The sequence below is a fragment of the Pipistrellus kuhlii genome, unplaced genomic scaffold, assembly GCF_014108245.1.
Source record: "Pipistrellus kuhlii isolate mPipKuh1 unplaced genomic scaffold, mPipKuh1.p scaffold_m20_p_22, whole genome shotgun sequence".
NCBI classification, from domain to species: domain Eukaryota; kingdom Metazoa; phylum Chordata; class Mammalia; order Chiroptera; family Vespertilionidae; genus Pipistrellus; species Pipistrellus kuhlii.
In genome coordinates, this window is record NW_023425521.1 from 10,471,590 (window position 1) to 10,486,816 (window position 15,227).

General features: G+C 35.8%; 1 protein-coding gene across 9 annotated transcripts in view; it reads left to right on the top strand.

Moving 5' to 3' along the window:
* CLTC (clathrin heavy chain) overlaps positions 1 to 15,227 on the top strand; it is a 66,640-nt gene that overhangs the window by 10,045 nt on the left and 41,368 nt on the right. For 6 of the 9 annotated variants that reach the window (XR_004990321.2, XM_036451450.2, XM_036451449.2 and 3 more), the window contains exons 2-7: positions 7,437 to 7,644; positions 9,224 to 9,226; positions 10,795 to 11,063; positions 11,897 to 12,058; positions 13,639 to 13,752; positions 14,181 to 14,354. Coding sequence is in view for 8 of the 9 variants with exons in the window: in XM_036451450.2 (XP_036307343.1) it covers positions 7,437 to 7,644; positions 9,224 to 9,226; positions 10,795 to 11,063; positions 11,897 to 12,058; positions 13,639 to 13,752; positions 14,181 to 14,354 (930 nt within the window). In the remaining variant the exon portion in view is untranslated. The remainder of the gene's footprint in view (positions 1 to 7,436; positions 7,645 to 9,223; positions 9,227 to 10,794; positions 11,064 to 11,896; positions 12,059 to 13,638; positions 13,753 to 14,180; positions 14,355 to 15,227) is intronic. The other 3 variants (XM_036451451.2, XM_036451446.2, XM_036451448.2) reach the window with 1 other exon arrangement.

Genomic DNA, 15,227 nt, shown 5'->3' on the forward strand with positions numbered 1-15,227 from the left:
AAATTCATTTACATAAGTAACAAATTGAACTATATGTAGAACACTTACAAAATAGTTTCATCTGAAATACAGTAGCTCATAGATACTTCCTTTTCATCCAAACTATTCGGATGAAATAAGGAGGAAGGATCTGTAAAGTGTAAAGCCAAGCACTAATTGTGAAACATAAGTTCTTAGTAATGCTGGCAAAAACACAAGTTTTAATGTATTTTGATTTTCAGCTGATGCAGCTGGTAAATTAGTTCTGTGCTGCATTTATTAGTCATTCGTTTGGAGGCAAACTGCCCGGATATGCTTATAAAAAAGCCCGTTTCCAATGAGTATTCTATCAAATGTAAGAACTGCTGGGTGAAATTAGTAGATTCAAAGCAAACCTATTATATTACTCCTTTAATTATGTGATGTTTGTAGGCATAAACAAAATTGTCATTGATTGTTGAGATAGAGACTGTGTTAATGGAGTGTCTTTAGTCAAAATATATTATTATTTGGGTTAAATATAGTTCAGCCTGGCTAGTGTGACTCTGGCTGAGCGTGAACTTATAAACCAGGTGGTCACAGTTCAGTTCCTGGTCAAGGCATATTGCCCAGGTTGCGGTCTCAGTCCCCATTATGGGGTGTGCAGGAGGAAGCTTATCAATGATTCTTGCTCATCCTTGATGTTTCTCTCCTTCTCCTGCCTCTCTGAAATAAAAAGTTTTAAAAGTTATATATTTAAAATACATATATCCTATATACTAAAGGGCTAATATGCAAATTGACCAAATGGTGGAATTGACCGGTCACCATGGCACACACTGACCACCAGGGGGTAGATGCTCAACGCAGGAGCTGCCTGGTGGTCAGTGCACTCCCACAGGCTTCAGCCAAAAGCCAGGCTCAGCAGCAGCAGCAGCAGCCCTAAGGACCCATCAGGAGATATTCGACTTCTTAACTCTGTAGTAATAGCACCTATCAAGTCTTTACCAAGATACAAGATTCATTTACATAAGTAACTGAAATCGGACTATATGTAGAGCACTTACAGAATAGTTTCATCTGAAATACCTAAGCCAACAGTTGGACATCCTCCGAAGGGGCCCAGACTACTAGAGGGCGCAGACCGGGACTTGCCCCACCACTCAGTGCACAAATGTCATGCACTGGGCTTCTAGCCAGTTTTAGAATAGGATATGTCAAGATACCATGTCCTTTTATAGTTGTCAGAGATTACATCCAGACAAATCTTAAAAATATAAATTTGCAAGCTTTCATAAAACTGAAGAGAGACATATATCATACACCAAATTATCTAGACTTTTAAAGAAATTCAGACCATGGTGACATTTCACCTCTAAATACTCCACCAGGCATCATTAGAAAATAAAGAATTTTTTTTCCCCTAATGGTATCATTAAAATCTCCTTATATAATAATCCCTCAATATCTAAAAATTTAAAAATCAGTCCAAATTCAGATTTGACTGATTGTCTTCAATGTTACTGCTATGTCTAAATCAGGATCCAAGCAAGATCTGCATGTTGCTTTTAGCTGTGTCTCAAGATTCTTTTAAAAAGCATTTTTTTTTTTTTTTTTTTTTTTACAGAGTTTCAGATTTACAGAAAAGTTAGAATGGTATAAAGCAGTGTTTCCAAACTTTTGACATATATGTACTCCTTTTATAATTTTCGTAACGCTGAGTACCCCTCGACAAAAAAAAATGAATGTATTAGGTACAGCTAAAAACGGTGCAGTGCATATCCCCACCAAACTCCGGTGCAACACGTACCCCCACCAAACTCTTCCCATACCCCTGGGGGCATGCATACCACACTTTGGGAAACACTGGAAAGAATTCCCATATACATCCTTTAACCCAGATTCTTTAATTCTTTTTTCTTTTAAATATATTTTATTGATTTTTTTAGAGAGGAAGGGAGAGAGATAGAAACATCAATGAGAGAGAAACATCAATCAGCTGCCTCCTGCACACACCCCCTACTGGGGATGTGCCCGCAACCAAGGTACATGTCCTTGACTGGAACCGAACCAGGGACCTTTCAGTCTGAAGGCCGACGCTCTATCCACTGAGCCAAACCAGTCAGGGCAAGATTTTTTAATTCTTAACATTTATTTATTTATTTATTTATTTATTTTTTACTACATGTGATTTATCCTCTTTTGTCTCTATACATAAAAACTATTGAGCTAAATTTCTTGAAAGTACTTTGTAGATGTGATACCTCTTTACCATTACATATTCTATTGTATATTTAGTAAGAATAACAAAATGGTCTTATAGAGACACTAAAATTATCAAACAGAGACTTTGACAGAATACTTTTATCTCAGGATTAATTCAGATTCCATAATTAGTTCTGATAATATTCTCTTTATTTGAGAGAGAGAAACAGAAACATTGATTTCCCCCACCCCCACCCCTCCCCCACTTATTGATGCATTCGTTAGTGCCCTGGCTGGGAATCCAGCCCCCGACCTTGGTGTATCTGAGTTATCTGGCCAGGGCTGGAAATGTTCTTGTGTGTAAGAAGATTCTGACCTCAATAACCTTAGTTAGGCATATTAAATAGCATAGATGGAAGCAATTTTCATGCTTTTGATGGTTACATTTTTAAAAAATATCTATTGATTTCAGAGAGGGAGGGAAAGGAATAGAGAAATGAAACATCAATGATGAGAATCATTGATCGGCTGCCTCCTGCACACCCCCGTGGGTTCAAGCCTGCGAGCCAGGCATGTGCCTTTGACTGGAATTAAACCTGGGACCCTTCAATCCACAGGCCAACACTCTATCCATTGAACCAAACCAGCTAGGGTGGTTTTCATTCTTTAGGCAAGTTCTTTTAAGCTTAAAGTTTAGTTGCATAAATTGACCTGGAATTTTGGTCCATGACTTGTGTGTGTGTGTGTGTGTGTGTGTGTGTGTGTGAGAGAGAGAGAGAGAGAGAGAGAGAGAGAGAGAGAGAGAGAGAGAGAGAGAATCTTTGAACCAGGTGGTTTCAACTCTTCTGCACATTGAGGAGAGAAATGTGTGGCTACTTTTCATTGTACCTTCTGTTTCTCTTTAGGGTAAAGAGAATTTTTGATGATACTGACCATATAACATGTTTGTCTTAGCTATCCCAGTTTGCTCTCTCAGCAAACTGTTAACATGTTTGTCAGGTTTGTTAGAAAGCTTTAGCAATATTGTTGTGTCCATAATGCCCCTAAAAATAGGAATGAAAATAGAGTTACTTAGAATCACATGTTACATGGTATTGAAAATTCTGGAGCAGAATTGGAAGTTTTTTAGTGTAATTCATTTTGTCGGAAAAGAGAGAAAAAGGGCATTTCAATATCGGAGTAAGTCAAGCACGTAGAGACCACTTATCTATTATCAGTAGTAAAAATAAATTCACACCCAGAATTTCAGCCAACGTTTAGGACAGCTGAATTAAGCAGATAATAACATGAAAATATAAAAAAATCTAACCTTGAGATGTGTTGCTTGTACTAATGGTATCTATTGAGCCTTTACTATGTGTCAAGCATTGTTCTAAGTACTTCATATTAAATCCTCACAGCTCTGGGATAGCTGCTGTCACTTCAGAGGTTTCAGATGAGGAAGTATGTACAGAGATAACTGATTTGCCTGTGCCCTATTAAGTGGCAAAACTGGGACCTAGATATTTTAGCTCTGATGCAACCCACAGAACTAGTTAATTCTGTATGGCTCTTGTATTTTATAATCAAAGTTATACATTTAGACCACATGTGTCAAACACAAGGCCCGCGGGCCAAATCCGTCCCGCCAGGCCTTGCAATGTGGCCCGCACCGCGCTGTCATCACTGCACTCCGCTGCGTTTCCATCACAATGGCAGTTTATGACTGTTCAGTAAACCATTCGGCCCTCGATTTAGGCTGGATTTTAGATTTTGGCCCCTTCTCTGATTGAGTTCGACACCCCTAATTTAGACAGTAATTGTTTTCCTGAATGAAGAACCTTCTTAGTTGTCTAGATTACGGGGAGTCTGAAATGATATTTCTCACTAAAAACTAAGACTGCAGTTTAGAGTCTTACTTTTATCCCCAGGCGTGTTAATCTAAATTGAGGGGAGGGTAAGAGGGAAAAGGAAATATGTTTATATTACTTATAACCTGTAACTCTTAAGGCACTTTTAGAGTTTTGGGTTGATTGTTTAATAATAAATCTGTACTTGCTTTTTGGAATCTAAACTCAGCATAAGTATTCAGTCCTAAAGTTGTGCCACTTGTAGGCCAGTGTCAAAATCTAGTCTGGAAATCAAATGAGTTACAGTGTTTGGTTGGTTTTCTTTAACAAGGGAGGAACTTGATAATTTGGATACTTTAGCACATGTTCCTTTAGTGTTTTTGTTTGCTTTTAAGGGAGGATGGAAATATGCATAGGTTATGTCTTAGATGGAAAAGTATTTAATTGCTGGGAGGGGGAGGTACAACTAGAAATGTGGAATGGGTGACTTTTCATAGTATACCAGTATACCCTTTGAACAGTTTGAATAATTTGCTGTATCCATGTAATAACTATTAAAAATAAGTAATCACTTTTTTAATCTAAATTTATTGACTCCGTATTCTTATTTTATACCAGCAAAATAAAAGTTCTTTGATGTTAAAAACAGTTTTATCATAGAAACTTCCAAGCACATCTCAAAATAGAGTACCTCCAGGATCAGCAAGAGCAACATTTTGCCAATTGAGAGGATAAAATGTGGCTGGGTTTGGATGTCATTATTGTATTCTCTGAAAATAGCTGCAGGTTCAGAAACTCTTTTGTCCTTTGAATTTATTTGTGGTTTGCCCCGGAGTCTGTAATTCAGAGAACTATTTTACTTGTTCTCAAACACTAGAGCTTCAGCTGTGACAGTTGAAGCTCAGAATTGCCTTATGTAGTGACAGAAACCCAGAATTCTTATTTTACAGAGTAGTTTAGGATATAACACGTTGCTTTGATATATGTATTTATAGGAGGTTTATGAACTACTGGAATGTTTTCTCCAGTTATTGGGAAGGAAACTATCCATTAAACTTGGAAAAGTTTGAGGGCACTCTACTTAGAAAATTAGATATATACACCTCTCCTAAAACTAGACAGACCCACACAGCCCCTTTGTATATATCAGGATATCACTTACGGTTTATCTTCATTAGTTTTTTAAACTAAAGGTCACTAAAACTAGACTCAAGAAAAAAAGAAAATTAATAACTCATAAAGTTTTATTGTAACCAAATTCATTATAAGTTATATATCTCACAGCTTGTATACTTGCCATGCATGGCAGCATATACTTGAGCTTGTAAAACTAGTTAATCTTCTACTTTGTTACCATGCTTGTATTAATAGTTAGACAAACGCTTGACTCCTTGCCCTGGTGTTCAGTAACTGAACTCCTATAACTGTGCTTTATGATTACTTGTGCCTGAAGTCACTGAGGTATAGTAGGGGAGTGAAAGTAAAATGCAGTCTCTTCATCTTAGGTTGTATCTTATTCAGATCACAGTGAAGAATTTGATAAAAGAATTTAGATGGAATACAGTTAACTTGGCTTAGCAATCCAGAGTGAGTAGGGACAGTGGTGGTCTCTGGGGAGGGAAATTGGTATCTGGGGGGCAATGGAAGAAGAAAGACTTGATTTTTTTTTTTTTCTCCTGTGAATTTTTTGTTTTGTTTCTATTTTGTTCCATTTGAATTTATTATCTACTAAAGGCCTGGTGCATGAAAATTCATTCACGGGGCAGGAGGGGGGGAGGGCTCAGCCCAGTCTGCCCCCCTCTCACAGTCTAGGAGCCTTCAGGGGCGGGAGGCAACCCAGCAATCAGGGGAAATCGACGCCCCCATCACACCTCTGCTGCTGCCAATGCCAGCAGCGCAAGCCTCAGCTGGCTGGTTACCTGAGCCTCAGGTGATCCTGACATAGGAGGCTTGCCTGCACCTTGGGCAGCTGGGGGGCTAAGGGCAGGTCTGGCCACACCGTGCGCCTGTTGCACACACACACACACACACACACACACACACACCCCCAAGCGGGGCTGAAAGGACTGGGGAACTCTGGCGGGGCAGATGGGACTGGGCGCCACCATCTTGTGGCTATGGGTGCTGCCATATTTGTGATGGCGTGACAAATATTCCCTCTTTATTAGATAGGATTGAACAGGGTTTGGGGGAGGGACTAGTCTGGCTAAGGCTAATAAAGTCTTCAGGCAGCCTTTTAGTGAGACAATCTGTTATATATACTACATTCAGACTCCCAGAGTGTTAATGACCTACTCTGGTAGAGCTCTCCTCCTAACAGGTGCCCTTTGTTTTTATACCCTTAATGGGTTTTAAAGACCTTCCATCCTTAGACCCTCTATTTGTTTAGCAAATACTTGAATATCTTCTGAGTACACACAGGAGATCTGATTTCATTATTTTCCTCGTTAAAACCCTTAAGTAGCTTCCTTTGCCTAAAAAATAAATTCAGGGTCCTTTGTGGGGTACAGTTAGTTTATCAATCTGACCCTTGCTTATCTTTATAGCCTTCACTTATTACCACGTTCATAGTCTATATTCCCAGTGTTACAAAAGTACTTTGTAGTACCCTTAGCAGTACTTTCACATTGCTGGGTTTTAGCATTTGTTCTTCTGTCCAGCGTTCTCTAGTCTCCCTTGAACACATTCTCTTAGCTATGGGTCTTTGACAAGGTCCCTCTTACACTTGTTTTGGCACTTTGTAAAATATTGTAACTTTTTTACTTGCCTGTCTGCTTTTGCTAAGTTCCCTTCGATTGAAAACTGTAAAATTTTAAATTTCTTTCTTTTTATTCTGTGACTTAATTTTCAGATTTTGAGGTTTAATGTGAACAAGTAATTACTAAATGTTAAAGGGAGAAAATGTTAAAGGGAGACAGTTCTAAGAAGCATTAATTCTCGACCCACAGGTTGAGAATCGCTGCTGTAGAGCCTAAGACCGTCAGAAAACACAAATATTTACGTTATGATTAACAGTAGCAAAATTACAGTTATGAAGTAGCAATGAAAATAATTTTATGGTTGGGGTCACACAACATGAGGAACTGTATTAAAGTGTCTTTGCAATAGAAAAGTTGAGAACCACTGCCATATAGGCTAGCTAGATATAATTCTTTTCTTTACTGTTTATTCTATCTCTTAGTTTTAACCACAAGGTTATACATCTCTAGTTATAACTAAAAGGTTATAGCAAAATAATCAAAAACCACATTTGTTGGAATTACAGATGGTCCATTATTTGACTATCAACTGCCTCTCTTGAATCAATGTAATGGATTGTCACTGTTGACCTTAAAGCATTACTTGGTTAAATGAGGATTTGTAGTGACGATAATATATGAATATCAAGTCTGTCTAATTCACTTTGTGTCACGGTTTATTAATGTTTGTTTGTTTCTCCTCTAGCTCCAGAACCTGGGTATAAACCCAGCAAACATTGGCTTTAGTACCCTGACTATGGAGTCAGACAAATTCATCTGCATTAGAGAGAAAGTAGGAGAGCAAGCTCAAGTGGTAATCATTGACATGAATGACCCAAGTAATCCAATTCGAAGACCAATTTCAGCAGACAGCGCCATCATGAATCCAGCTAGCAAAGTAATTGCATTGAAAGGTATAAAAGATTGTGGGTTTCTTTTTCTTAAAACTTTTCCTATGTATAATTGACTCAAATACAATAATTAGGAGCTCTTTTAGTGTTTTGGTTAAATAAAGCTACAAAGTTAAAGCTATTACTGAATTTGATTTTAACTATTTTCATGGCTTTTACTTGGCAAGTTTCTATAAAATGTCTTACTTTCTGTTCAGCGTAGATCTTGGAAAAAAGTAAATGAATTTACAATTTATGCCTACAGTGTGATAAGACTGTGCTTTGAAAAGAATAACACCACATATTTTGCTAATATTAGCACTTAAAACATTGCAGAACTTTATGATTATAAATTTGCTGTTCATGCTGTGCCCTTTTTATACTTGTCTTGTATTTAAGTTATCGAGTTTTTAAAATTGCTTGAAATTTACAAGTGTATCTATATATATCAATAGGTGGGTATTTAAAGCTTTGAAATCACGGTGTTAGAGTTTATTCATGATAACTTTTTAGTTGTCATCACAAGGAACTGTACAATCTGTTAGTTTAAACAGAGTTCGAAGAGCCTCATACAGGCTGGTAGTCTGTTTTTTTTCTTTCCTTTGAGCTATAGAGTGAGAATGTAATTAACTCTTAAAACAAGTTTCTGAAAGGGCTTGGTGACAAACAGGATGACTGAAAGAGGCATTTAACTGCCTGTTCTTTGCTTGGTGTGTGTGTGTGTGTGTGTGTGTGTGTGTGTGTGTAGTAGTAGTAGTAGTAGTAGAAAGAATTCCAATTTCTCTTAATATTATATCAGATATTTTAAGTTGTTGGAGTATATATGTAACTTTTATGAAGATTACTTTAATCTTATGGCATAAATACAATTATCTTTATATAAGGAAGCAGACTTTGCTTAAAGTCACATAGCTGTCACCCAATACATTTAATTAAACAATTTAAAAATCACATAGCTAATAATTGGGGACCTAAGTCTATAGATAGAGCCATTCAGTGCTATATAGTGTATTACACTAAGTGGTGTACAAGCACTGCTTACAACCCCATTTCTTAACAGGATAACTTTGGATAAGACAGAAATATGCGGGAAGCCTACTTTTTATTAATTTGTAAAGTGAGAGGATTAGATTAGGTAGTTTTCCAGTTCTTTTTAGCTCAGAACCCTAGTAATTTCTGGATGAGTTGTTGAAAGTGCTGAAAATTTTAAAGTTCTTTTTACATGATTTAAACTTAGTATTTAGTAGTAATACTTGTTGGAGATTAAATGAGGGGAGGGAGAGAACCGAGCATATTCAAACAGATGTCATCATTCTATGTCTAAGATTAGAGTTGATCTCATCCCAAGGAAAGATTACCTATCCAGCTTTGACCTAGGCCCACATGTTTTTCGGAAGTGAGCTTTTTGCTTCCATTAAACAATACATATAATACTTTAGTATATTAATTTCCCTTCAGCCTTTTTAAAGAATTTAAATTCAACTGCTTAATAGCTCTCACATTTTTATTAAAAGGCCATCATTTAAATTTTCTCAAAATTCTTTTCTATTTTTAATGTTGTTGTTATCTTATCACATTTCTTAATGCTTTCTTATGTGTGCAGATGGTGAGTTATCTTAAATTAGATTGTATTAGTTATTGTCCTGTTTTATAAAAAGAATAAATTGAAAAGATTTCCAGAGCATTGTACAATAATAGCATTATAGATTTGTGCCCATGTGTGTACACTAAAGTAGTCATCCCTTGCCCTTTTCCCCAAATCTCTTACATAACATATACTCCAACCCCTTTTATGTAAAAAAAAAAAAAAAAAAAAAAAAAAAAAAGAATAAAAATCTAACTAGGGGTTAGGGAAGGCAACAAAGGAAAGTAATTTCCAAATACAGCAGGTCATCGAATAACGTGATTTGGTTGTAAGGTTAATGAGATGCCATAGAAATTTAACTTAAATCAGTTACCCTGTGGTAAAATCGGTTTCCTTATTTGCTGTTTTCCTTAAAGTCACAGAACCTATCAAGGCCTTACTGTACTTACTTCCTTTTGAAGGCAGTTTTAAACCTTGGTTTCTTTTTATAAACAGGACTATAACTTTCACAATTGTTCAAGTCTGGTTGTGTTTTATATATTGTGTTTTATGGAAGAAGTTCTTACACATGTGGTAAGAAGGGTCATGGTATAAAGCCGTATGTTTTGTGTCCTATCCCATCTCCTCTTCCCTCCACCACCATACTCTCATAATTTTTGTTCTTTAGGATCCATATTCTCTGTGGCTCAGGAATGGAGTTTTCCTTAGTCTCTAAGGATTAATCTGATTAGATAGCCTAGTGATATCTGTGGGCTTTGATCTCTATTTAAACCAAATCACTTTTTGGATCGTGATGGAATTCAAATTATAAATATCAGTCTTTGCATCTGATTCAGTGAACTCTTAACACTCAAATTTCATTCTTCTTTTACTAAATGTTTGCTGTCTTCATTGGATGGAGCTTGAACTTTGTTCCTATCTGCAGTATATTAACAGCATTTGAAACTGTCCTTTGTCTCCCTCTCTTTTCCTCTAGCACCTGTACTACCTTTTCCTTTGTATCTTAATCCAGTTAAATGTAGCATGCACTTCTCTTATGTTCTCGTGGTGAAGGCAGAGTTGAAGTAGATCCTCTTTCAAAAAGCAGTTTTCATAAGATTTAGTTGAATGGGGGATGACTGCCTTTTAAAAAGTAGTCATTTTTTTCATGTGTTTGTATCAGATTTTCTTTGTTCTGTGTACTTACAACTAACTTAATGTGTAAACATTCTTAATTATAAATAATAATATTTCAACCTTGTTTCCCACCATTGTTAAGCAAGCTATTCTTTAGACTCATTTTTAGTTGGGGTTTAGAATGATATAGAATTGTATGCTATCTGTTTAAAATGTCTTTAATAGAGGTAATATAGTTTTCGCTTCAGATGTAGATGTAGATTGTTTACTCAGTCTCAGCTATCTTTTCAATGCTTGCTGCTCTATCAACTGTTCTATCAACTTGACTTCTGTAATTGGTTACTAAATAGTCTCCTGATAGAACCATTTGTTTGGAAGTTATAGATCTTGTTACAGAGCTAGTCTAGATAGACAGTAATTTATCCTGAGCATGGCTTTCTTTAGTGATTCATAATTCTTAATTTTTGTTTCAGCTGGGAAAACTCTTCAGATATTTAACATTGAAATGAAAAGTAAAATGAAGGCCCATACCATGACTGATGATGTCACCTTCTGGAAATGGATCTCTTTGAATACGGTTGCTCTTGTTACGGATAATGCAGTTTACCATTGGAGTATGGAAGGAGAGTCTCAGCCAGTGAAAATGTTTGATCGCCATTCTAGCCTTGCAGGTTGCCAGATTATCAATTATCGTACAGATGCAAAGCAAAAGTGGTTACTTCTGACTGGCATATCTGCCCAGGTAACATTTTTTTCTAGTATTTAATAAAGAAAGGTCTAGAGAACTAATATGTCCAGGATGCAATTTATTTTGAAATTAGGTCTTCTATGCTTAGTTATGTAATATCTGACTTATTTGGAAGATCTTTTTTCTTTTGTAAGAAATAAAGAGAGCTGGCTTTTAATGCCGATACTGACAAAGTTTCAGAGTGTGCCCCTCCCAAGTGTTTTTACATCTTACTTGCAGGTTAAGTGGATATATTGAGTTTCTGTATGAATGTTTTGGAATTTATTATGGACATTTATTGCAGAATGAGTACTCATACACACATATATATTTTTTTAAGATAGCATAAATAGATGGTTGTATATGGGCCACATTTTTTTATTTTTATTTTTTAAAGTATACAACACAGTATTTTATTTATTTATTTATTTATTTAATATATATTTTATTGATTTTTTACAGAGAGAAAGGGAGAGAGATAGAGAGCTAGAAACATCGACCAGCTACCTCTTGCACACCCCCTACTGGGGATGTGCCCACAACCAATGTACATGTCTTTGACCGGAATCGAACCCGGGACCTTTCAGTCCCCAGACCGACGCTCTACCGCTGAGCCAAACCGGTTTCGGCTATGGGCCACATTTTAAACATTCATGTTAAACTTTAATAAGATAATCTTTGGAGCTAAATCTTAAGTGAAAAGGTATCAAATCTACATTGAGAGACTAAAAACGAATTGTAAATCCTTTTAAAGATGACAAAGCAATTCTAATTATTTTCACTAGTTGATGAATCTGGGTTATTGGTTCATTGAGTCCCCAAACTTTATTCTTTTTGATCTGTTGTAGCAAAATCGTGTGGTGGGAGCTATGCAGTTGTATTCCGTAGATAGGAAAGTGTCTCAGCCCATTGAAGGACATGCAGCTAGCTTCGCACAATTTAAGATGGAAGGAAATGCAGAAGAATCAACGTTATTTTGTTTCGCAGTACGGGGTCAAGCTGGAGGGAAGGTAAGTTTTGGCTATGGAAATTATTTTAGAATTTCTTTGTCTTTATGCTACTAATTAGTCATCTAATTTCAAAATAGTCTTATTAATTTGCTTCTAACATTCAGATTTGTGATGACTTTAAATTCTACTTCTGTTGATATTTGTCTAAAATAAATAATGTTCTTTAACAGCTTTTTTGTATCAGCTGTAAGACTTTATTTTGATTGCTTTTACAAGGCCTTAATTTTATGTTTTCAGCCTACTGTGCATAAGATTCATTAGGGTTGCTAACGTATACATTTGAGCAACTTATATCTAGGGAGTCTGATTCAGTAGAGGGAGCTCATACTCTGCATTTTAAATACTCTACATGACTAGGTAGAACGTGGCCTACAATTTGAGTAACATTGCCCTATGTCAGAGCTTATTAACTTAGGCTCTACATTGGAGTCGCCTGGTCAAATTGTAGTACTTTGTATGTTATGATTCTTAGTTGTAGACAACAGAAACAGATCTGGTTGATTCGAGCATAGAAAATTTACTGAAAGGTTAATGGATAGTTTAAATAGCTTGGAATGTTTAGGACCAAGCTTGGAAGATGAGGAATCAGGGGAAATGGCAGTCGTCAGAGCCGCAGCCGAAAGCCCTGCCACAGAACCCTGAGAACTCGGCTCCTACTCTAACTGCAGTGTTGGATGACACAGCACTGCAGTCCTCACTGCCAGACTAGACTCCTACAGTCTTCATATTTTTTCCATGGTAACTATTTAAAAAATTAAGGTAGCAATTGCTTAAATTATGATAATCAGACGTCTTAAACCAAAATGTTTTTATCTAGTTTATGAGGTCTATGTGATTAGAGTGACCACTCAGCTTATGTGCATACTTTCCTTCTGTGTTAGAATAGATGTACAGGCTAAAAAGAATTTAAGTTAGTTCTCTATTTGGGGACCTAAGTGCTAAGTTATAATAGAAAACCATGAGAAAGCACCTTTTGTGGGTTATATATTACTATTTTATGCTGTTAATTTAAGCTAGATTGTGGTGTGATTGTTTCAGCTATTCAACTGATTTTAGAGTTTTTATCTTGAAATAATACACATTCATAGGAAACTAAAGACAGTACAAGTGTTCTTTACTTAGTTTCCCTCAACAATTATGTCTTACAAGCTATATATATGGCATATAAGGAAACAATAAATTAACATTAGTATTATTGTGTAATTCCGTGTCACAAGATACATCCTATTCTATTACCTCAAAGATTTCCCTCATGCTACTTCTTTATAGGTACTCCCACTCCCTTACCATCTCTAACCCTTGACATCCAATAAATTACTTTCTATAATTTTGTCACTCAAGATGTTGTATAAATAGAATGATATAGTATGTGACCTTTTGAGATTGACTTTCCATCCCATGCAGCATAATGTCCATGAGAGTTATTTTTATTACTATTAACCTACCATGGAAATATTAATGGTGAATATTAAACCTATTGGAGGACATTTTGATTGTTTCCAGTTTGGTTAACAAACAAAACTACTATGATAACTACTAAAAGATCTAAGTTTCTATACATTTTCTTTTCTTTTGAACAGTTACATATCATTGAAGTTGGCACCCCACCTACAGGGAACCAGCCCTTTCCAAAGAAGGCTGTGGATGTTTTCTTTCCTCCGGAAGCACAAAATGACTTTCCTGTTGCAATGCAGGTATTTTAAACACAGCAAAGGGACTTTTGAAATCTCTCCTCTTAACAAAATTAATTCAAAAACTATTATTATTCAGTCAATATGATTTAAGTGGAGCTTAAAAGAATAACTTGTTTTGAAATAAAGTTTGAGAAACTTGATAAAGTAATACTCTAATATGTAAACTGGGTTATCCTAAATTATTCAAAATTGTTTTCTTTTTTTATCTTATACATTTTATTCATATTCTTATGTTTTACATAAGACCCTTATTTGTGCCATATTTAAATGTTCTGTAAGAATGAGGAAACCATTAATACTAGCTTCTAATTTGTAATGTAAATCTCTTGCCCAAGTTCTAGAATTTCACCATCTCTAAAATGGAATTGGTCTAAATTTTCTGTTTGTGTATTCATTATTTTACTTAAGTGTTGATTTTCTTTATACAGATCAGTGAAAAGCATGATGTAGTATTCTTGATTACTAAGTATGGTTATATCCACCTGTATGACCTTGAGACTGGTACCTGCATCTACATGAACAGAATCAGTGGAGAAACAATCTTTGTTACTGCACCTCATGAAGCCACAGCTGGGATAATTGGAGTAAACAGAAAGGGACAAGTAAGGAAAACTTGATACTTAAATTAAACTACAAAATAATACTTATTGCCATTAACATTTTTAAAAAGTAAATGGTAACTTTAGATGTCTGAAAATAATATATACCTAAAAACACAAAGCATAGAATACAAAGTCTCTCTCTTTAATCCTGTCTCAAAGAGAGAAACTGGCATATAGCCACCTAGGATTGTGTCTTTATTGTCAAAGAAGTGATTCTTTTTCAAAGAAACTATTAGGGCCACATTTGACAGACTATATACTTTTCATAGGAGTTTCTTTCTATGACTTCTAAGATAAATCATTAACTACAAGGAAAAGAACTTTTCCTACATCACTATTCCTAACTGCTACTAAATATTTAATGTGGGAAGGTGATATGTTACAGTAGCTATTGTGGGGTACCTGGCAAGCTATCCAGTTAGATGGGGAAAATATTAGCTGATCTGAGTCTTTCATGATTGGCAAACCTTTTCATACCGCTAACAAGTGATCCCTTTTCTGTAATTTTTAGTATTTCAACGTAATTAAATATTCTACCCCAGGAGTATCTTATTTTCTAAAAAGTTATTAGAACTTCAAAAACAATGCTATTATTGGTTTTTACTTAGTTTTCCTCCAAATTAATATTTTTCCCAGGTAGTAAGCAGAGGAAGTTAATTAGTAGATTTTTTTCTCCTTTGTTCTGATAATTTCCAAGAAATGGGGTGTATATGAAGAGGCAAATACTCTGTCCCTACTTGTCCATCCCCTGCCTCAACTCTACAACTGCTTTATGTCCCTACAACTTACGTAGCCCTCTTCGTAGCACTTATCACAATGAATTACAATTGCTTGCTTAACTGCGTTAGCCTCTGTTCTTCATTAGGAAAGGGG